The sequence below is a fragment of the Amia ocellicauda genome, chromosome 8 (assembly GCF_036373705.1).
Source record: "Amia ocellicauda isolate fAmiCal2 chromosome 8, fAmiCal2.hap1, whole genome shotgun sequence".
Lineage (NCBI taxonomy): Eukaryota > Metazoa > Chordata > Actinopteri > Amiiformes > Amiidae > Amia > Amia ocellicauda.
In genome coordinates, this window is record NC_089857.1 from 16,415,778 (window position 1) to 16,438,291 (window position 22,514).

Sequence of the window (22,514 nt, forward strand, 5' to 3'; positions counted from 1 at the left end):
CATAAACATGATAACAAAATGTATTTCATTTACCGAAAGACAATTCAAGAGAGCATGTGTTTTTAACTACACTTTTCACATACAAATATCATCCCTTTAAATGAATCACTGCAGCACAATCTTGGCATTGTCACATTGCTTTAGCCTTCTAATATTAACAGATTGTGAATGGCAGATATTGTAAGTGCAAGTTCTGCAACTAGTTTTTTGCATCGGGTGCAGAACATAGATGTCTTTATTTATACATACATTAATTTATTGATGGGGTCGTGTATCCATATTTTATTTTGCATCGTGTCATTGGAATAGCTGTCAATTTGTGAACTACATCTCCCACAATCCATCTGCCATCACCTAATCCCGGAATCATATCCGGTGAATTCCTAAAAACGCCTTGTGCATTATGGGAAACATAGTCGCGTAAAACAACTGCATTGAGAGTTTTTAAAAGTGATCCTTGATATAGATCCAGTGCTGGTGAATCGTGGTGTGGCACAATTGTCTAGCGCAGGCAATCTTGCACAGCACTGATTATGTCCATGGACCTGACCTTTCTGGGCACTGGCTCTGCCTACCCGTCGCCACACCGCGGTGCCTCTGCGCTGGTCTTGCGGGCGGAGGGGGACTGCTGGCTGTTCGACTGCGGAGAAGGGACGCAGACTCAGCTGATGAAGAGCCAGATAAAGGCTAGTAAGTTTGCGTTTTCGTACGAATACAAAAAAAGAGCAAACTTGTTTTGGGCCGGGATACATGGCATGGACGAGAGCAAAGCAAGACCTGTCCAACAGAAATGACGTCAGCACAGTACAACAGTGGTCGCGTTCGTGTAGCGCAGATTTCTGCAGTTCTGCGCGAATCCGCCAATGGGATCAGCGGGATTGTGCAGATCTGCGCAGAACTGTGGAAATCTGCGCTGCAAGAACACGACCGCTGGAAGCCCACGGCTGTTTCTGGATTGTGTCTCCCTGACGTCACAAGCACGTCTCTGTGCGGCTCTGAAGCATGGTGTTTGTGTGTATGGTAGTCCATAAGGTTCCCAGGTAAGAAGTGCCATATTGTATACCATCTCACAAGAGAGTTCACAGAAAAGACAGAATCATGCTGACATGCTGCTTTCATAGCTTTGACGTTTTGAAGCACTGCATGAGTTAAAACGTTAAAGCCAAATGCCAATTAACTATACCTGAAGGGACACGACAGCACATCTAAAGCCCATATTGAGATGATGACCATGACAATAACATAAATAACAAGTAGTAGTAATAGTATCTTCAGTTTGTGAGTCTGAATCATTCAAAAAACAGCATTCCAAATTGCATGTATTGATTTCTTTGCACATTTAGTGAGGGGATAAATATTTTCCCTGCTGTTATTATTATATTATTATTACGATGATCATTATTATTACATGTTTATGAGAGTCCTAACAATCTAAGCTTTGTCTCCCTGATATTCACATTGACAGATAGGATTACAAAGGTCTTTATCAGCCATCTCCACGGTGACCACCTGTTTGGCCTGCCAGGCCTCCTGTGCACAGTCAGCCTCCACAGCAGCGCCGCTCCATCCAAAGAGCTGGAGCCTGTGGAGATATTTGGTCCCCAGGGGATCAGGAAGTTCCTGCGTGTCTCCCTTGGGCTCTCCAATTCCCAGTTAGTCTTCCCCTATGTGGTGCATGAACTGGTGCCAACTGCCGACCAGTGTCCCTCCGACGGCCTGCTGGAAGCCACAGAGACCACCTGTGATGAAAGGCTTCACCCTCAAGAAGGTCAGGGACGAACGCTGCACCTCGATCCAGCGCAGGACTGCTACACCCTTGTTGAAAACCAGCAGTTCACTGTGAAAGGGTTCAGACTCTTCCACCGCATCCCATCTTTCGGATTTGTGGTGGAGGAAAGGGAACGACCTGGAAAGCTAAAAGCACACGTGTTGCAAGAACTGGGTAATTTACAATCATTTATTTTTTATTTAAAAATGAAAAACTATGAAAAACTAAATATGTTTATATTTCTAATGAAAAGCAGTAGTTTTATCAGCTCAATAATACCCTTTCCCATGTGGGTTTTGCAACAGTAACCCATCAACTCAGAGATGAAGACATATTGTAGCACATCCAACACCCCGCCATGTCTTGTTATTTCTATTTTCATTGTGCCATGGAACACACTTGAAAGACTGTAGAGCTGTCAGGAAACTGGCACTGAGTACATTCCCCGACACTTTCATGTTAACAGATTGGATCCTGATGGGATTCCAGTGTCTCACATCTTGGATTCAGTAGAAGCAGGAGCCTTGTCATACAGCCGTGTTCACCGTATCAATATTTCATGAGTAGAAAACCAGAATCCTGGCTTTATTCTGTTTTATTTTTTTAATTCAGATCCTTGGTGCTACAATACTGTTTGTTCCTTTTTTTGTCATCTGAGCCCAGTCTGCAGAACAAATATCAACCTGAGGAAATGTATTGCAATTATAGACATTTCCAGTTTTATTTGGCGATCATGTTTAAGTAGTATGTGTCACATAGTAACCCAGTCAAATTTGCCTTTATGTCTATATTTACAGGAATAAAACCAGGTCCTGCTTACGGAAGATTAAAGAATGGACAATCTGTCACTTTAGAGAATGGAGTGGTTGTCTGCCCAGCAGACGTTTTGGAAGAGGCTCTCCCGGGCAGAAAGGTGTGTATTTTGGGAGACTGCTGCAGCCTTGTGGGAGATGCTGGCCACAGAATGTGCCACGGGGCAGACGTTCTGGTTCATGAAGCCACACTGGACGACAGCCAGAAAGACAAAGCCTTGGAGCACGGGCACAGCACTCCCAGCATGGCCGCCCAGTTTGCAAACGCATGCCAGGCCAAGCAGCTGATACTGTACCATTTTAGCCAGAGGTACAAACCCCTCGCCCTATTTAAGGAACATGACGATGATGACGTCATGCAGTTGAAAAAGCAGGCTGAAGACATTTTACCTGGTAAAGATGTTATCCTGGCTGAGGACTTTTTAACCATACCTATTCCCATCAAAAGATACAATTAAATATATTTTTAGTGTTGTAATAAAAATGTTTTTAACAGTTTAATGAATGCCTTATGTAATTTATCCCATGCATTTTTGTTTACAAATAAAATACATTATTAATTTCATTAGCAACATTTATGTTTGCTTTGTGCCTAATTCTTATTTTAATACTCATGTTAAGGTTTGTAGAATTATTAAACAAGTCCAATATTGTGACATCCCAGTTTAATGGTTACTGTATTCTTGACACATTATAGACTTCCCCCATTTGTGACTTACCATGTGCCAACGTTAAAGACTGAGCGCCTGAACTGGAAGGGCCTGAAGCATGAATAAGAGATTGTGCATAAATTAAACAACCAGATATGGTAGACTAGCTTAAAATTCCTAGCGTTGAAGCAGTCTGCCATAAACTATAATGTATCTGTATTCTTCTCTGCCAGCCTATTGTCTTACTAGCCTAGATTCAGTATTTTAAACTGCATTGTGTCAGGATTACCTTCAGTTAAATGTGTGAGTATACATTTATTTTTCATGGAAATCAGTTCCACCACACTTGTAATGAATGTGGAATAAGGTATAGGCGTCAAGGCAAACAGCTGGATTGGGTTTTTGCAAACCTTTTTGACAGAGGACATGATTTTAAGTTGCATATATACATACACACACACACATTGTGCATTTATAGGAAGGTTGATTAAGAAACTTCATTTACAGTTTTTGCAAACCTTTTTGACAGAGGACATGATTTTAAGTTGCATTAGGTAGTAGTGATAATGCATTAAACGAGTACATTGTAAATAGGGATTATGATATGCATATATACACTCACCTAAAGGATTATTAGGAACACCTGTTCAATTTCTCATTAATGCAATTATCTAACCAACCAATCACATGGCAGTTGCTTCAATGCATTTAGGGGTGTGGTCCTGGTCAAGACAATCTCCTGAACTCCAAACTGAATGTCTGAATGGCAAAGAAAGGTGATTTAAGCAATTTTGAGCGTGGCATGGTTGTTGGTGCCAGACGTGCCGGTCTGAGTATTTCACAATCTGCTCAGTTACTGGGATTTTCACGCACAACCATTTCTAGGGTCTACAAAGAATGGTGTGAAAAGGGAAAAACATCCAGTATGCGGCAGTCCTGTGGGGGGCGAAAATGCCTTGTTGATGCTAGAGGTCAGAGGAGAATGGGCCGACTGATTCACGCTGAGCAACTTTGACTGAAATAACTACTCGTTACAACCGAGGTATGCAGCAAAGCATTTGTGAAGCCACAACACGTACATCCTTGAGGCGGATGGGCTACAACAGCAGAAGACCCCACCGGGTACCACTCATCTCCACTACAAATAGGAAAAAGAGGCTACAATTTGCACAAGCTCACCAACATTGGACAGTTGAAGACTGGAAAAATGTTGCCTGGTCTGATGAGTCTCGATTTCTGTTGAGACATTCAGATGGTAGAGTCAGAATTTGGCGTAAACAGAATGAGAACATGGATCCATCATGCCTTGTTACCACTGTGCAGGCTGGTGGTGGTGGTGTAATGGTGTGGGGGATGTTTTCTTGGCACACTTTAGGCCCCTTAGTGCCAATTGGGCATCATTTAAATGCCACGGCCTACCTGAGCATTGTTTCTGACCATGTCTATCCCTTTATGACCACCATGTACCCATCCTCTGATGGCTACTTCCAGCAGGATAATGCACCATGTCACAAAGGTCGAATCATTTCAAATTGGTTTCTTGAACATGACAATGAGTTCACTGTACTAAACTGGCCCCCACAGTCACCAGATCTCAACCCAATAGAGCATCTTTGGGATGTGGTGGAACGGGAGCTTCGTGCCCTGGATGTGCATCCCACAAATCTCCATCAACTGCAAGATGCTATCCTATCAATATGGGCCAACATTTCTAAAGAATGCTTTCAGCACCTTGTTGAATCAATGCCACGTAGAATTAAGGCAGTTCTGAAGGCGAAAGGGGGTCAAACACAGTATTAGTATGGTGTTCCTAATAATCCTTTAGGTGAGTGTATATGCATGTCTAATTTGTGTTAATGTTAGAGAGACAAAATGCCAAATCAGCACTGTGATGCCCCCCACGCCATGGCCAGCACTCCCACCCAGGACGAGCCCGCGGCCCACGCCCGCAGAGCCCCGCTGCCCTGTGCGCATGCGCGGTGCGCCATGTTGAGAGCAGCAGGAACATCAACCCAAGCGAGAGCAGAGGCGCTCGGATGGAGGCTTGAAACGGGGCTGTTTCTCTCCGATTTAAACCTCCACTGCACAGGCGAGCGGATACCCGACTGAGCCGGTACCCCCAGCTACGCAGGCAGGTAAGGGTGCCGGGGCGGGAAGGCGGCTGGGATGGAGGCAACGACCGAAACGGAGCGAGTTAGTCACCGGCAGGAAAAAGTAGCTAAAGTTTCTGTTTTTGTTCTCTGTCAGTGGCGACAGGGCGGGATTAAAAACAGACTCATTTAAAGGTAAACGGTGCACACGACAGGAGGATCCAGTCTGATCAATTTAACAGTGCTTTGATCTTTAATACGGAGCACTACAGGGATAGATGCTTATTGAAAGCCGTGCATATGTGTGAGCGGCTCCTGTTGTTCGTCGATGCTGTTGTGGGATTGATTTTATATTCATTGGGGGACAGTGTGTCGCATTTAACGCTGTCCGACTGGAAACTGCTGTTTGTGTAACGCCACTCCAACAGCGTGTTCCTCGCATTGCAATGCTTACAGATCATGCATTTATTGAGTTCAGCCGGGGATATAATGCACATGTCCTACTCACTGTCTTGTCAACTTCAGAGGATTATAATCCGCTGGAGAAATGGACTATTTAAAATGGTCAATCACGGCTTGGGAGTTGGACATGATAAACAAAACCTCCGTATTCATATACGAGTTGGTTCAGTTCAGCCCCAAACTGCTTCCTCTTCGGTGCGATTCATTTGGAAAGCAGTGATAGCATCTGCACAGTGTTTTCGTTATTATTTAAACATTAAAAAGAAACTGGAGTCAGTTGATCTGGTTAGTTTAAACTCGTTTTGACAGCCCAATAAACGACTACTGTAAAGATGCACAGATAGTAGCATATGCCTAAAACTACACAGCGAGCGATTGGTAATAATGCAATGGCTCGTTGATCAATTATGACATGCCCGGTGCAAATCAGAGCTCCGGGTTTTCATCCGCTGCCACTTGCAAAATTGTGAAATCGCTTTGCTAAATTATGCTCCGTTTAATGGACCGATTTTAACAACCTTTGAATGCATTTCAGCACAACCTGATTTTGATGTGCTACTGTTATTTACCGGTGTGATTCATGTGATTCACGGTTTCTGTGTATTAGTTTTTGTAGGGCTCAGGATCACCCAATTGAATACATATTAAAATGAATGTAATATATTTTGCTCACTTAACTAAAGTGTAAACCAGGTATAGCTGTAGCTAATTGATGCTTGAAAGCTCTTGATGTGCAACTCATGAAGCTTAGGTTTTTGCATGAAATATATGACTCTATTCAGCTGAGTATTACCCCCCAAATATTTGTAGAATATTTGAAAATGTAGAACATGTGGCCAATAAACGTACTTCCCATTTAAATGAATCCACAACTTTGAGTTTAAATAATCACTTTTGTGTAAGTTGACATCTTGCAGCTCTGTGTTTTATTATGTCTCTGTTACTAATTAGGCTTGTTTACTTACTAATATTGTCTTGGATTTTCAGTGGCCAGATTTCTGCTCTTGGGGAGATTGGGGGGGTTTGACACATTTATAAATTAGTCTTTGGGGATAGGCATTAAAATGTCAACAAAGTAAGGGAAAATGCACCTAATTCAGCCTAAACAGGAAGCATTTGATTATCTTTGCATTCTTTTATACCTGTATTCTTTTGTGATAAGACTGATCTGCCTGTACCTGCACAAACCTGTCCACTGTCTGTGTTAGTTTTACAGCTAGAACATCACGGATGGACATTATTTTATAATTTTGTCTTTACTGTTTTCAAGGGACGACTTGGTTAATAATTTGAGCAAACTTGAAACACCTTTTTGCACCTTGTCTCAAGTGAACAGGTTCCGTTTGCCATTAAATAAATTAAGCAGGGGTGTACAGACATCATTTTAGGAATCTGCACATTTACCCCCTTACCTTATCTTACTTTCAGTGCCATGTTTTGTCGACATGTATAGTGTTTGTTCTGCAGCACGCTCTTTTACCTTTGCTCAAATTAAAATTTCCGTTAGTCTAAGGAAAAATAATGTCATTCCAAGATAGATTAATGGAAATTTGACATGCTTTATTGAAGGGAACTTATACATATGCTTGCATTTGGGCTTTTGTAGTTTACTCTACATTCTAGGACTAAAGCCCCTTTGTAGTTTTGTTAATTTGTGTTTGGGTTACAGAAGATAAAGTCTTCCAGAAACATGCTTGTCACACCCAGCTCTGTGGCTATGTACATGCTGTTGACATGACTGGGATTTCTAGGAAAATACCCACTTCTTCCACAGAGTAATAATTTTCTTGTCAATCTGGCAGCTTATGTGAAGCATTAAGCTTTGTCATGTTAAATATCTTCCCATATGTCTTCTGTTTACATTGGCAGTAGAAATGAACAAGGGAAATTATATTCACTGCTTCACAAATATTTATGCGATGAGTTATTTTATTCTAAAAGATACCAGCCTTTCTTCCCCTCCTTCTCTGCCTCTGTGCTATGACTGAATATTAGATTGGAGAAACTGTGGTTGTTCTATCTATACCTTATATTGCTAGGCCAATAATGTTAATCCTTTCATTTAAATTTTAAATGTCAGGATAAGCTTTAGCACTAACACAGTAAGGCAGGCAACATTGCATAAGAAGGCTATTGTAGTCTTGTCTTTAAGATTTTGCAATCTCCCTGCTCTGTTCAAAGTCACTTTTTTCATTCATGGTACTTGATACAACGCTGATTGTTTCATTTATTGCAATCAAGTTTTTTCTTCCCTCAAAGCTGCACAGCGTTATTCCTAAAGAAAATAAGCCAAGAGCCATTTAGAAAAGCTGTATTAGCCGTGAGCTCCATTGCAGTTCCTTGTTACTAAGTGGCATCTCGGATTAAACGATTAGCTGGCTCATTGACAGTGTTTGAAAAGCAAATATGGCACACATCATAAACACAGTACATGAAATCTGAAACTACACCTATGGAACAAAAGAAAATAAACTTGTGTTTGTGGGCTTGTTTTGAACAATGAACTTGATCTAAGGTGTGTGGTGGTGGATAGGTGCCTACTTTGATTGATGTTGGAACATTGAATAAAATAAAATGAATGAACAAAGTTGAGAGTGTTCAAGGTTTACCAATTTGCAATATATGCATATTGTATTGTTCTTGTTTTCCAGGTTCATTAGGATCCCCAAGGTGGCTGTGTGAATTTGTATGCTTTTTTTTCTTTTTTCTTTAGACTTTCTTGAATCCTGCCTCCCAGTTGTGAGTTGGCACGAGGGTAGAGTGTGTGCCTCAGTGCACCGAGCACTTGGGACGTTAAAGCCTCCCTCTCAGTTTTGACTGCAGAACAGCATTTCCAGACTGGGTTAGGAAACCACGCATTCAAGGAGAAACCAAAATGTCCATCACCAACACGCCCACGAGCAACGACGCCTGTCTGAGCATCGTGCACAGCTTGATGTGTCACCGGCAGGGCGGCGAGAGCGAGACCTTCGCCAAGCGTGCCATCGAGAGCCTGGTGAAGAAGCTGAAGGAGAAGAAGGATGAACTGGACTCTCTCATCACTGCCATCACCACCAATGGGGCGCATCCCAGCAAGTGTGTCACCATCCAGAGGACACTGGACGGCCGGCTGCAGGTACGAGGGTGTGGGGCGAGTTGCTTACCATCGAATATGGCTGTTACAAAAACACACTATCTATTTGGTGTTATTCTGGGAGGTCTTGTGGACTGAAGTGACTGATGCTTGTAATTGTTAAAAGCCAATTGAGTGACTGGGAAGGGTTTGATTCTTAAAATATGGCACAATGGGTGTAAACTCTAGGTTAATTTCCTGTTTCCTTCACAGCTGCTTCAGTGACTTGACTTGCTTTGAGATGCATATAAAAACATTAACAAATACAGTCCATTCACAGTGCATCACTTGATAAAAATGTATATGAAAATAAACCTTCTCTAATGTAAGGCCTTGTTTAGTGTAGACACTGTGTACCCAAAGACACTCGTTTTTGTGTACATGTTTTTTGTTTTCCATAGTAAATGCATAAGTAGTGTTAACAGCCTATCTGTGGAAAGAGAAGTTATGATGTTGTGCCATGGAATGGTTTGTTGAGGAAGATTGATAGTTTCATAATGTTATACTAAAATTGAAACCACTTATATTTAGATTGTGCCTTTCAGAGCCAAACAGCTCTTACTCTCAATTAGGGTCAGGAAGAGCAAATGGTAGAAATTGTGGCCAGCAGTAAAAAGTCAATTTTATTGAAAAGCGGTCAGTACCATTAATTTTTGTATTTAACAGCTTTTTAATACAGTGTACTTGTTTATTGTAAATATCAAATTAAACTTCTGTTTTTAGTTGTCCCACTGTTAAAAACTGCTGACTGATATGACCATGTGTATTTATAGCCCATAGAGGAGTTATAGCATTTAGGCTAATATTTCAAACATTTATTGATGAAGGATATTTTCTAATTATAATTATGATTCTGCAAACACATTGCTCATGGGTTCTTATGTACACTCTGCAGAACAAATGGGTTCTTATTCCCCTGTGAACTTAAATCAGAACCAACACAATAGCTTATCTAAATGTTATGTCTTACTGTCCGCTTAAGAATGCCATTGTTTTTCCAGCAAAATTAGATTTGATTGTTCATGCTTGGTGGCCTGAAAACATTAAAATGACTGTATACTGTAGTTAATGCATTGTACACCCTAAGAAAATGTCTGGAGTGTATTTTGGGCGTCCAAGTTATTCTTTATTATATGTCCAGTAACTGAAGCCACTCTCAAGTAGCTAGCTAGTAACCCTAAGCAGATACAAACGTCCTAAGTGTGCTCAAAGTGAAACTACTGAAGCTCATGCAGGCTGTATGAGGTTTCAGCTTCTGCAATAGTGATTAGGCAAGAATGACTGAAAAGCTGTTTGCAAGAAATCATACTAAAAGGTTGGCAGAAGTGATTTTAATTCTGTGACATCAAAGCCAAGTGACTTGTTAGCTGCACGATCTTGGTGTTTCATGGCATGCACTTGTCATACAAAAAGGTAACAAAATGCAACTATTTTGTAATATTAGATACTACTTCAGTCCAGTAAAATAAATAGGCCTACACCATAAAAACATTGTACTATTATATTACATGATGCATTATAAAACATAGAAACTGTGGGAAAACAAAAGCCCTTTATATCATTCTCATGCTGCTGTCCATTTTGGAAACAAACATCAACAGACAAGTTGTATCATCTTCCAGAGTTTTTGTTTTGGCAACTTGGCATCTTTGGCATAATGGGAATTGTATTAGTTTGTACCAAAAAGGTTAATGGCACCAGTTTGGTTTTACTTGGATTTGTTTCTTCATTTTTTTTTTTTTTTTTTTTTCAGCCTCACAGCACAAGAACCAATGTTCAAAGGCAATAACATTAAAAGTGTTTTGGTCAGATAGAAATATGAAACGGATCAAAACTGTGAGTGCCGGGTAACTGTTAAACCTCTTAGTGGCATCTAAGTAATCAGTCCTAGATATTATTAAAGCATGCCTCAGCATTGAGGGGGAAAATAGGATACCTTTCACTTTGGCAGTTTTCCAGATGTGAAGAACATTGGTGACATTGCTAGCAGGAGCCTTGAGTGATATACACACTCACCTAAAGGATTATTAGGAACACCTGTTCAATTTCTCATTAATGCAATTATCTAACCAACCAATCACATGGCAGTTGCTTCAATGCATTTAGGGGTGTGGTCCTGGTCAAGACAATCTCCTGAACTCCAAACTGAATGTCTGAATGGGAAAGAAAGGTGATTTAAGCAATTTTGAGCGTGGCATGGTTGTTGGTGCCAGACGGGCCGGTCTGAGTATTTCACAATCTGCTCAGTTACTGGGATTTTCACGCACAACCATTTCTAGGGTTTACAAAGAATGGTGTGAAAAGGGAAAAACATCCAGTATGCGGCAGTCCTGTGGGGGGTGAAAATGCCTTGTTGATGCTAGAGGTCAGAGGAGAATGGGCCGACTGATTTCAAGCTGATAGAAGAGCAACTTTGACTGAAATAACCACTCGTTACAACCGAGGTATGCAGCAAAGCATTTGTGAAGCCACAACACGTACAACCTTGAGGCGGATGGGCTACAACAGCAGAAGACCCCACCGGGTACCACTCATCTCCACTACAAATAGGAAAAAGAGGCTACAATTTGCACAAGCTCACCAAAATTGGACAGTTGAAGACTGGAAAAATGTTGCCTGGTCTGATGAGTCTCGATTTCTGTTGAGACATTCAGATGGTAGAGTCAGAATTTGGCGTAAACAGAATGAGAACATGGATCCATCATGCCTTGTTACCACTGTGCAGGCTGGTGGTGGTGGTGGTGTAATGGTGTGGGGGATGTTTTCTTGGCACACTTTAGGCCCCTTAGTGCCAATTGGGCATCGTTTAAATGCCACGGCCTACCTGAGCATTGTTTCTGACCATGTCCATCCCTTTATGACCACCATGTACCCATCCTCTAATGGCTACTTCCAGCAGGATAATGCACCATGTCACAAAGGTCAAATAATTTCAAATTGGTTTCTTGAACATGACAATGAGTTCACTGTACTAAACTGGCCCCCACAGTCACCAGATCTCAACCCAATAGAGCATCTTTGGGATGTGGTGGAACGGGAGCTTCGTGCCCTGGATGTGCATCCCACAAATCTCCATCAACTGCAAGATGCTATCCTATCAATATGGGCCAACATTTCTAAAGAATGCTTTCAGCACCTTGTTGAATCAATGCCACGTAGAATTAAGGCAGTTCTGAAGGCGAAAGAACACAGTATTAGTATGGTGTTCCTAATAATCCTTTAGGTGAGTGTATGAATCAAAAAGGACATTTCTTCCTCTCATCCTTTGAATCGAATATAATGCCAGCCAGGACAAGCCCGTTTGATTCGTAGTTTGTTTTGTTGATTCTGAAGTTCCCCAAATCATTACCCGTGTTTCATGTGAGTTTAATGTTAAAAAGTTATATTATTTTCTTCTTAGCAAAGAAATTAGAGGGATGTTGTGTGAAAGTCACCTCCTGCCTAGAGATCTTATCACACAGGTGAAGCATATTGTGTCAGGTTAGCACATACTAGTGACCCCTGTGGCTTCGCTTGGGCCCCTGGATTTTATTTTGCTGTAGTAGTTCTGACTGGTGAAATCACTGGACTTGCAGTTCAAAGTATAGCAGATGGCTGTGACAGTACTGTGCTGAAGAGTTAATGTGCAATTCCAATGAAAAAATACAAAGAATGAAAGGATTGCAATAGAGTAATGAGCTTTAATGATAAAATTGTCTGCAGTTTCCCCTCTGTGACCTCGGTGGTGTTTATCAATAAATAACTGCAGCAAATACACTTAATTTTTTGTTGCAAGAATAAAAGCATATAAATAAAAACCCATACATCATTATAATAAGCTATACAATTAATACATCTTTAAGTAGATTTAAAGACTCGTTTTCAACCAAGCTTTTTAATTACATTTTTGATGATCCTTTAATAATTTAAAGCTTCTCTAGAGTACAATTTTGAAGGTGGTGGGTGATAAAAATAAAATCAAATCCTGACTTGGAACCCGACGGGAAAACACACCATATCACTTCTCCTATGACTAGACTTTTTACGTGCTATTTGAAAATTGAATGTTGAGGAGGAATTATCAGAACAAGCGAGATTTTGGGCTTCTTATCTTCAAACACCTTTCGTTTTGATTTGACTGCAATTCAGAAGAGATGTATTTTAACATTGTTAAAACAAGAAACTAAAAATAGTTGGTTCATACTGACTTCAATATGAAATCCGGCCCAGACAGCTAATCTACAATTATTGCAGTCTAATTTTATATGCATAAGATATAAATAGACTATTCTGCATGTATTCAAATGAATAAAGCTCAGCTTTCTGTGAAATTTGAGCTTTTATAAAACCACATTGGGGAAGTTGATGGTGTTGGAACAATAAACCGGTTAGGACAGCTGTGAGCAAGCATGCCTCTGTTTCTCATGTTAATCTTTCTCATTCACAGGTAGCTGGCCGTAAAGGGTTCCCCCATGTTATTTACGCTCGTCTGTGGAGGTGGCCAGACCTCCATAAAAATGAGTTGAAACATGTGAAGTATTGTCAGTTTGCCTTCGATCTGAAGTGTGACAGTGTCTGTGTCAACCCCTACCACTATGAGCGGGTTGTGTCACCAGGAATAGGTAAGTGCACAGCATCTTCAATTTGAGATATAAATAATCAACAATCTGCTCAGGCAGAAAAAGTAATATTATCTTAAGGAAAATACATTATTTATGTGGTAGACAAATGAGCTCCAGTGTATAATGTTTAATCTAGCAGCAGCATTTGTGATTAATTGTAACTTACCCTCATATAAACTTACCACCCTACCTTTCCCATCCACAGACCTATCAGGATTAACATTGACAAGCTCTGGTAAGTCCTTTTTTATTTTTTCCATAATTACTTCTAAGAATCAGATCTTTAATGTTTATATATTTTTTGGGGGGCTAAAGACGAGAACAAAACCATGAGCTGTAAAACAAAAATATAATTTGTTCTAATTTAAGGGTGTGTATTTTTAGTTTTGTTAAACGTTGCGATGTACCTGTTTGACTGAGTTTCAACATTTAAACTCCTATCTTCCTGTCAGATTAGTTTTGCACTCTCTAAAAGTAAGGTTTGGCTTGACAGGGTGGTGGATTAAACCCTCTGGAATAACCTCAGCTGATGTTGTGGTTTCAAAATGTGGAAACAACTTTTGGTTATTTTATGGGAGAAGGAGAAAAAAAGCAGTTGTTTTATAAGTGGTGGCAGAGTCTTAATGACAACTCTCCCAGCATCCCGGGCTGTGTTCGTCTGTTGAATGTTTGTTCGTTCAAGACCACAGCAGCCCTTTCTAAGCGCTGGCCTCTTCTCAGCTCCCTCCGGGCTGCTGGTGAAGGATGAGTTCCATGACTACGTGGATGGTCAGCAGTCCCTGCCCAGCGTGGAGGGGTCCCACTCAATACAGACCATTCAGCACCCCCCCAGCAACCGACCAGCGACTGAGAACTACAGCACACCGGCCATGCTGCCCCCCTCCGAGTCCAGCGGATCCAGTGCCTCCACCTTCCCCATCTCCGTTGGCTCTGCAAGTAAGTCTTTCGGGGGCTCCGAGGACCCTTGGGGGCTGCAGGAATCCAGAGTGAGGACCACGGCTGCCCTAGTCTGTGTCTGACTGTTGAATCTGTCTCTCAGCAGGCCAGCCCAGCAGCATGCTACCCGGGAGTCACAATGACGGCCTCCTCCAGATTGCCTCAGGTACTCCGCAGGGCTCACAGCAGAATGGCTTTCCACCACAGCCTGCTACTTACCACCACAGTAAGCATACACTCCTAAACTGTGAACAGACTTCACCTACAGAGATTAGGCTCAGTGTGCTAACAAGTAGATGGGAACAAATATCATTGACAAATTTTAAATGACATTTGATGAGCTTGCCCTTTGTATCATTGGACTTCTTCCATGATTTCAACCCTGTCCCATGTAATTGGTTTGTTCTGCACTTGCACAAACTGCAGTGCAAGTGATTGACTTCCCTCCGAGGCTCCAACTGGCAGCCCTGCAGACAATCAAGCTTAATCACGTTAATTTGAATTGGCAATTACACCTTTTAGATTCATGGCAAACTGCCAGTCTTCTCTTTATTTCAATCTCTCAAAGGTGCTTAAGATACTTTCAGAAGCTTTTTGCTGCTTCTGTGGTCTCATTGTTCTGGAGTATTGCTTTGGTTTTGTAACAATTAAATACAACCGTTGTGTCAAATTCAGATCAGATGAGCATTATGCCTTAAATTGTATAAAGGAATGCTTCTTAGTTTGTGTTCTCAGTTGTAAGATTATATGCTTTGGTTATTTGATGCTGGATACTTTGTCCTTTGATTTCTGTACACAATGTAAAGTATTCTGCCTTATGTCTACCATATTAACATTGATAGTATTAAGTTCACAGACTGGGGGTAAACAAATAGAGTCCAAAAAACGATTTCTTTATACAGTTTATTTTTTGTGACTTCTCCATTTTGCTGCCATTCCACCGTTTATAATACACAATTCAGGGGAAAAAAAATCTTCCTTTTTACAAAACTTACTAGATACTTGGCAACCATCTTTGAATGTTCTCTTGACCATCATCCTGCATTGTCTCTGCAGACGCAAATTCAACTTGGACAAGAAACAATACCTTCCCATCCAACATGCCCCACCATCAGAATGGACATCTACAGCATCATCCCCCCATGCCCCATCCTGGCCATTACTGTGAGTAAACACACCCAGCCAGTGACACAGCACATTTCCCTAAGGGATGTGGAGAAATTAGACTCTCGCCTGGCTTAAAGTGACATTATTCAGGAAAAACGGACATATTTTAACATGCTGCACATTTGTACTAATTTACTTAGTGGATTAGTCAGTTATATCACTGTATTTTCTCCTTTGGGTGATTGATCAAAAAGTAGTAATCTTTCCCCATACTTGGCATTCTTCATTATTTGTTGATTTCTGGTACCATAAACAGAGGGCTTTCTTGTGTTGTTCTTTCATATTATAGTCATTGTCTTTGACTTTAATTTGAGGTTACCTAGCCTTCAAATCTTTTTTCAAATCAAAATCAAATTTGGTCACAGGATTTGAAGTCTTGGTAACTTTGTTTGATCGTTTACTATCTCTGAACTGTGGGCGGGTGTTTTTGTTTGTTTGTATTTCTTTTAATCTCGTTCTCTTTTAGGGCAAGTTCACAATGAGATTGCATTCCAGCCGCCAATATCAAACCACCCAGGTCAGTTCTGATCCTTTGCAAATATGTCTGTCATCCCAGTTACCACTTCCTAAATCAATCCCTACCCAGGCCTTACTCTGTCTGAGGTCTAGTCCATTTAAAGAACTTCAGTCTGCATGAATGGTCAGTTGACCGCTTAAGATCGAAAGCAATTGGACTCGCATTAAATCTAATAAAGCTAGATTTAAGGTTCGACATTAAGAGATCAAAGCCCACAGTTTGAGTTTTTTGAGGAGCTCTGACTGTTGCAGCTGGTGGTGTACAGAGCAGCTGCACTGAGGTGCTTCTAAGAACTGAATTATTTTCGGGCAGGATGTCCCAGCCCTTGCGCTGACTCTGGGCTCTGCAACCGACTCACTCAGAGTTATTGTTTCCCTTGCAAAACCATGTAATTGAATAAAATGACAGAAGCAAAACTGCCACGTGCCTTATCCAGCACTGTAATCGGTATTGGCAGTGCATGTGACATGTAAAAAGTACCAGGGTGCTTAGGTCTCGCATCATGAATCCACAGGAATAACTGGTATCAGTGCATCTTTCCAGGGGATACATTTACAGTGGCTGGATTAGGGCTTCAGGTTTTCTTGATGGGTATCAAGTTAATGCTTACTTGTGTCCTTTAGTTTCATTGACTGTGTTAACAGTGGAATGTAACTCAGTGCTTGTTTTCTCATCTGCTTTCTGCCTTGTTTCGTTGTCAGCACCCGAGTACTGGTGCTCCATTGCCTACTTCGAGATGGACGTTCAGGTAGGAGAGACTTTCAAGGTCCCCTCCACCTGTCCTATTGTCACTGTTGATGGCTACGTGGACCCCTCTGGGGGGGATCGCTTCTGCCTGGGACAGCTCTCCAACGTGCACAGGACAGAGGCCATCGAGAGAGCCAGGTACCCAACCACATTCGAAAGCCGTCTTTCTTGTGACAGCGCAGTTTCAGCTTAACATCTTTCCAGAGTTTTTCCAAGAGATTGTATGTGGTCAGATGGCAACGTGTACAAAATTGTTACAAAACACTCCACTCTAAAAGTTTCAGTAATTGTTTACTGTTAGCATTGTGTGTCTGGCCTGGACTGGAAGTTTATCTAATAAATCTGACTGCTTTCATATAACTACAAGGATTATTCTGGAAAATTGCTGGTTGGACTGTTCAACTGCAGAACAGCTGTTGGAGCATATGCTAATTGTGTAGATAAGTTTTAGCTGTCCTTTTTTCCCCTGTTTGTTTTTTCAACATAGCGGTACATTGCTAGAGTGGCCAGAGAATGCATTTCTGCAATCTATTCACAGTGGCCTATGTTCCCCACTGAAATGAGATGGGCAGTTTTTATGGAGAGTGGCCTTGGTGTTCACATTTTGGGTGTCTGTTTTATTCTTCTTTTATTTCTTCTTGTTCCTTTAAAATAAAAATATTTAGGAGTTGTTACAGTAGTTCCCTCTTGGGCAGCTTTTTTGTCTGTGTGCGTTTGTTAAATGTGTCCCTCTCAACCATCACAGGCTGCACATTGGGAAGGGAGTCCAGCTGGAGTGTAAAGGCGAGGGGGATGTGTGGGTGCGCTGCCTCAGTGATCACGCCGTCTTCGTCCAGAGTTACTATTTGGACAGGGAAGCTGGCCGCGCCCCAGGGGATGCGGTGCACAAGATCTATCCCAGTGCCTACATCAAGGTTGGTCTGCTGTCAGAAACAGAGTGGGCAGAAGAAAAAATCCTCCATTTGGGATTTGAAAGCTACAATGAGACCATTTTTAAAATTTCATTTGAAATGTTTTAGTAAATGGTGCCAAGGGCCAAATACTTCAAAATGCCTTTGGGGATAAATGGTTTATTCACCCTTTTTGAGAGTTTATTTTTGAGAAGGTGGAGTCCAATGTGTTCTTTCTAGAATTTGTCTGCTTTTCTTTTCTTTGACACTCTTTATTTCCTAGGTGTTTGACTTGCGTCAGTGTCACCGGCAAATGCAGCAACAGGCGGCCACGGCTCAGGCTGCGGCTGCTGCACAGGCCGCCGCGGTGGCTGGAAACATCCCTGGACCCGGCTCCGTGGGGGGCATCGCTCCTGCTATCAGTACGTCTTCTGCTGCTTTGAGTTAAAATAATTTTCAATGCCTACATTTACTAAATCTGGGTTCTGGGTTCAAACCAGAAGACCAAAAGATGTGGTGCTGGCATAATGTTTTTTTAATAACCTCAATGATTATTTCCAAAAAATCTCAATGATGAAATTGACTGTTTTCCTTGTTTAAAATGAAACTGAAACTGGACCATCATGATTTTCAAAACTGACAGCTGCATGGCATTCTGCAAATTTGTGTCTTCATTTTATGTCTTACCCACCCACTTTTGGATTACAATTGCTGTCCCTCTTACCGATAGGTCTTTCTGCTGCTGCGGGAATCGGAGTGGACGACCTCAGACGGCTGTGCATCCTCCGTATGAGCTTCGTGAAGGGCTGGGGGCCGGACTACCCTCGGCAGAGCATCAAGGAGACTCCCTGCTGGATCGAGATCCACCTGCACCGTGCCCTGCAGCTCCTGGACGAGGTCCTGCACACCATGCCCATTGCAGATCCCCAGCCTCTGGACTGAGGCCCACCTTGGCGCCTTGAACCCGGAAGCCCTCCTCCCTGGTGTGAAAACAGACTCTTCCCATTGCGGTTCAGGACTCTGACATAATCTGACCCCTAATCCCTTCATGGCTCAGTGTACTCTTTAAAACAAGCTGCAGCAACTGAATCAGTATTCTTTACTTTGAGGCTCCAGCAGTTCTGGGTATAGCATGTCTGGTTGAGCAGCCCCCCCCCTTTTTAAATGTAAGTTTAGTTTTTTTTTTTTTTTTTTTACACAATTAATTTCAGTGCAGCTAGAAATACAGAGGCTTGTGCCATATAAAGGCTCCCAGCTGCACAGGTTGCATATCGAACGGAAAGGTTGGCACGGCCACAAGGAACCGCATTCATAGCAGAATTATTTTCCGTAAAATGCACTTGGTCAAATTTGTTTAATCAGAGCAGGGGGGGATATAATGGAAATCCAACAAAATATTTGGCTTTTTCTCCTCATTTTATATTTTTTTTATGTTGGTTTTAATCCGATTTAAATGCAATTTTCGCACTTTATTTTTTTTTGTTTTTCATATCTTTTTCATTAGAGCAGTTCTCAGCTATATTTAAAAAATAAAATTCTGCTAACGTATCTTTGAAATTGTGGGACGGCCAGGTTACCAACTATTGTAAAGCTATACATATAATCTGGTTTGTAGATTTAGACGCATACACACACACACACACACACACACCATTCTCCAGCACAAAAGATGAAAAGTTCTATTATAACACTACACACATCTTTTTATTTTTACTCCTCTTATATACATTTCCTATTTTGCTGTTTTTCCCTCAGGCAAAGTTCAGCAGTGATGTGTAATGTCTTTGTCTCTCAGAGTCAGAGATGACAGGTCAGCTTTACTCTCTTTAAGTCTTTCTATCTGTCTGTCTATATAATGTAAATATAAAATAATAAGTAGACCTCCACTCTTCCATGCATGTTAACATTAGAATACAATGTAAGGAAAACAGTGTTTTCCAGTCCCACCTTTATTGATAAATAACAGGACAAAAGACATATTAGTCAAATCAATAATTTGTAATCTCTTATTACATATTTTTTTGGCACCGTTTACTGTCACATTGTTTGCTGTTTAGAGGTGGGTTGTGGAGAAGGTCCCAAAGCCATTTTTTCACTGGCCAACTTTTTTGAGACACCAGAAGGTTAAAGTGTAGAAGCAGAAGAAACAATGTTCTGTAGTGGAGTGTTATAATTAAATTCTCACCCCCCCTTTTTTAAATAATAAACAAATCACCTATTTATTGAACAAAAACACTTAAAAAAATAAAATACTGCCACTTATTTTCTCATGTTTACATGAAATTCTAGAATCATGCCTAATTTTAGGATTTTAGCTGAATCCATATGCAGTGTTTTCTGTGGTAGAGTAGAAGTCCTTTTTTGTCTTCGTACCATTCTGATCAGTATTTTTATTTTCCCTTATCTAACATTGTTAAGAATTGTAATATTGAACTTGTAATAAATGCCTAGACTGTTATTTTCCTAAATTAAATGAGTTTCAAGTGTAAATGACTGTCCAAAATATGAAAAGAAAACAAGGGGAGATCATTTTTATATGTACAGAACTCTGGAAAGAAATTAAGAGACCACTCGAAGTTCAGAAATCAATGTTAAGGGGTCCCTTGATTTTTTCCAGAGCTGTATATGCAGTGCTGGTTAAAGTTATGGGGACACCTGTGAAAAGCACGAGCATCAACGTTTGATTACTGTGACATTTTACATCTAAATATTGTCACTTATTAGCAGTCACAGCAGTACATCCTGTGTCTGTGCCATCACATAATAGTATTTCCAGTTAATTTTGCCCTTTCAGGTCTGTTCTTCTGCTGGTCTATACTTGTCAGTCTTTTCTGTGTTCCTGTCTAGATCCTAATATTTCAGTGGGGTTAAAGTCTGGCAACTGGGAAAGATGAGAAATCCAAACCTGTTATTTTTTCAGATGTAATTCAGCTAGTGTGGCGGTGTACTTAATGCATGTTACTTTCTCAGTTACTTTTTCTGAACTACCTGCATCTTGTCAGACTGACAGGGCAATTGACATTGTTACAAGGACAAAATAATTTAATCGGGGGTAACTGATGTAAATTACTAGCAGACATTCTCGGTTCTTACTAAACTTTTGCAAACCCTCCTTGGTTTGTGTGTAGTTCTATTTTCATTTGGACAATTCACAAGTGTCCCTATAAGTCTTGGCCCCAGTGTATATATTCAGACAAATACTGTATCTCACAAAATAACCTTTTGTAATTTATTCATACCAATTTCATTAAGTATCTTGGGATTCCCTGAAGAGCAAACCTTTGTCTGTGAACAGATGAAGATTTCCTCTGAAATAAGTATGTAAAAAATGTAGTTTTAATATAGATATTATCTGCTTATAGTAATGCAATAAGGGTGTGATTTATTTTGTTTGCTATGAACCTTACAGTTCTCTTTCTGACTGCAATGCCACTGACAATACTATATTGACTATTGTAACTGTTTTAGCAGTCATAATTCAAGTAACACATATATTGGGTAAATGCTGAAATCATTATTACTTGAGTCATTCAATTATGGTGATAAATTAACCTTATTTGGAGTGCTACTAGTATAGGACCGAAATATATTAATTGTTGTATTGGCAAGGTGTGTATGCCTTTATATACACAAAACCAGTCTTTGTGTTTTGAAATTGGACAGCTGAGTACGGAGACTGAATAAAATAACTGGACATTGCCACAAAGTTTCTCTTTTAAAAGTGTATTTCTAATGCAGAAAAAAGCTACTTTTTAGAACCTGGATATTATCAACTGTTTAGTATTATGTCCTTTCCTTTTTATTAAAGATTAATTTAAGCAATGGACTATGTATGTGGTTCCTTGTTGGTGAAAAAATAAAATTCCCCGTATGTTTGACAAACTGCCCGTTATTAACTCCTGGGTGTTGATGAAGTGTAGCTGAAAGATTTTACAGAAAGTATGCTGGGAATACATTTCTGCACTTCTGATTCTAAGGAGTACGTCACAGCATTTGATTGTGGTGATGTATATTACTTTGACCTCCATTCTGTTGATGCTCAGTACCAAAGGGTCCTTCTGTAACCAGTCGATTCGTTTCTTCCTTCTTGAACACCTGCAATGCACATTATCCATTCTCCTTATGGATGGCTCGATACCACTTTTTGTTTTCTGATCCGATATCGATACCTCAACCTTTACTATCTGTCGATACCGATCTGATATTTTAGTTTACTACTAAGCTGTTAATATGCCATATGTATGGATGCAATGTGAAACAAATTCTCTATTTCCGTAAAGGAAAAAAATACAAAGCCCACAACAACATGACTTATGCAATAATGCTGCTTCCTTTTATTTAGTGAAACTCTTTTAAAAATATATATTTAAGCAGCATTTACACATTCAAAATGAATACTGAAATATATGGCCTCAAATTAGGGCCATACGTATCGCATTCAAAAAAAATATTGTAAACAAAAAAAAAAAAAAAAAACGAGAAAAAATTGATGTTGAGATCAAAAAATAAAAATCGAATGCAAAATGTATAGAATTGTGAACAAAAAAATGTATCAAAATCAAAAAAAAAAAACGATAGCAAAACTCGCCTGCAGTCCCTGTCTTTGCCTGCGATGCTGCGATCTTTGCTTTCGCGCCAGTTTCTTCGCTTTCGATTTATTTTTTTCGTTACGAGTTCTGGCGCGGTTTTGTCGTGAGGGCGGGATTTACAGGGAGGCGCGGATCCCGGGTCTCCATTGGTCCAGCAGGTTTGAGAGACGGTT

General features: G+C 40.6%; 2 protein-coding genes across 5 annotated transcripts; both read left to right on the forward strand.

Annotated features, from left to right (window-relative positions):
* Nucleotides 1-373: 373 nt before the first annotated feature.
* elac1 (elaC ribonuclease Z 1) lies at nt 374-3,154 on the forward strand. The gene is made up of 3 exons (XM_066712210.1): nt 374-690; nt 1,466-1,942; nt 2,566-3,154. The coding sequence occupies exons 1-3, from the start codon at nt 534-536 to the stop codon at nt 3,036-3,038; spliced, it is 1,107 nt and encodes a 368-aa protein (XP_066568307.1). The 5' UTR covers nt 374-533; the 3' UTR covers nt 3,039-3,154.
* A 2,075-nt stretch (nt 3,155-5,229) lies between these two features.
* On the forward strand, nt 5,230-21,574 carry smad4b (SMAD family member 4b). 4 transcript variants are annotated; one of them, XM_066712211.1, is made up of 12 exons: nt 5,230-5,365; nt 8,496-8,897; nt 13,321-13,495; nt 13,701-13,730; nt 14,216-14,431; nt 14,535-14,657; nt 15,488-15,595; nt 16,065-16,115; nt 16,817-17,000; nt 17,608-17,776; nt 18,036-18,174; nt 18,483-21,574. In XM_066712211.1, the coding sequence occupies exons 2-12, from the start codon at nt 8,658-8,660 to the stop codon at nt 18,692-18,694; spliced, it is 1,647 nt and encodes a 548-aa protein (XP_066568308.1). In that variant the 5' UTR covers nt 5,230-5,365; nt 8,496-8,657; the 3' UTR covers nt 18,695-21,574. The 4 variants fall into 4 exon arrangements, with proteins under 4 accessions (XP_066568308.1, XP_066568311.1, XP_066568310.1 ...); XM_066712214.1 differs by having other exon boundaries at nt 14,535-14,597; XM_066712213.1 differs by having other exon boundaries at nt 14,538-14,657.
* The last annotated feature ends 940 nt before the right edge of the window (nt 21,575-22,514 follow it).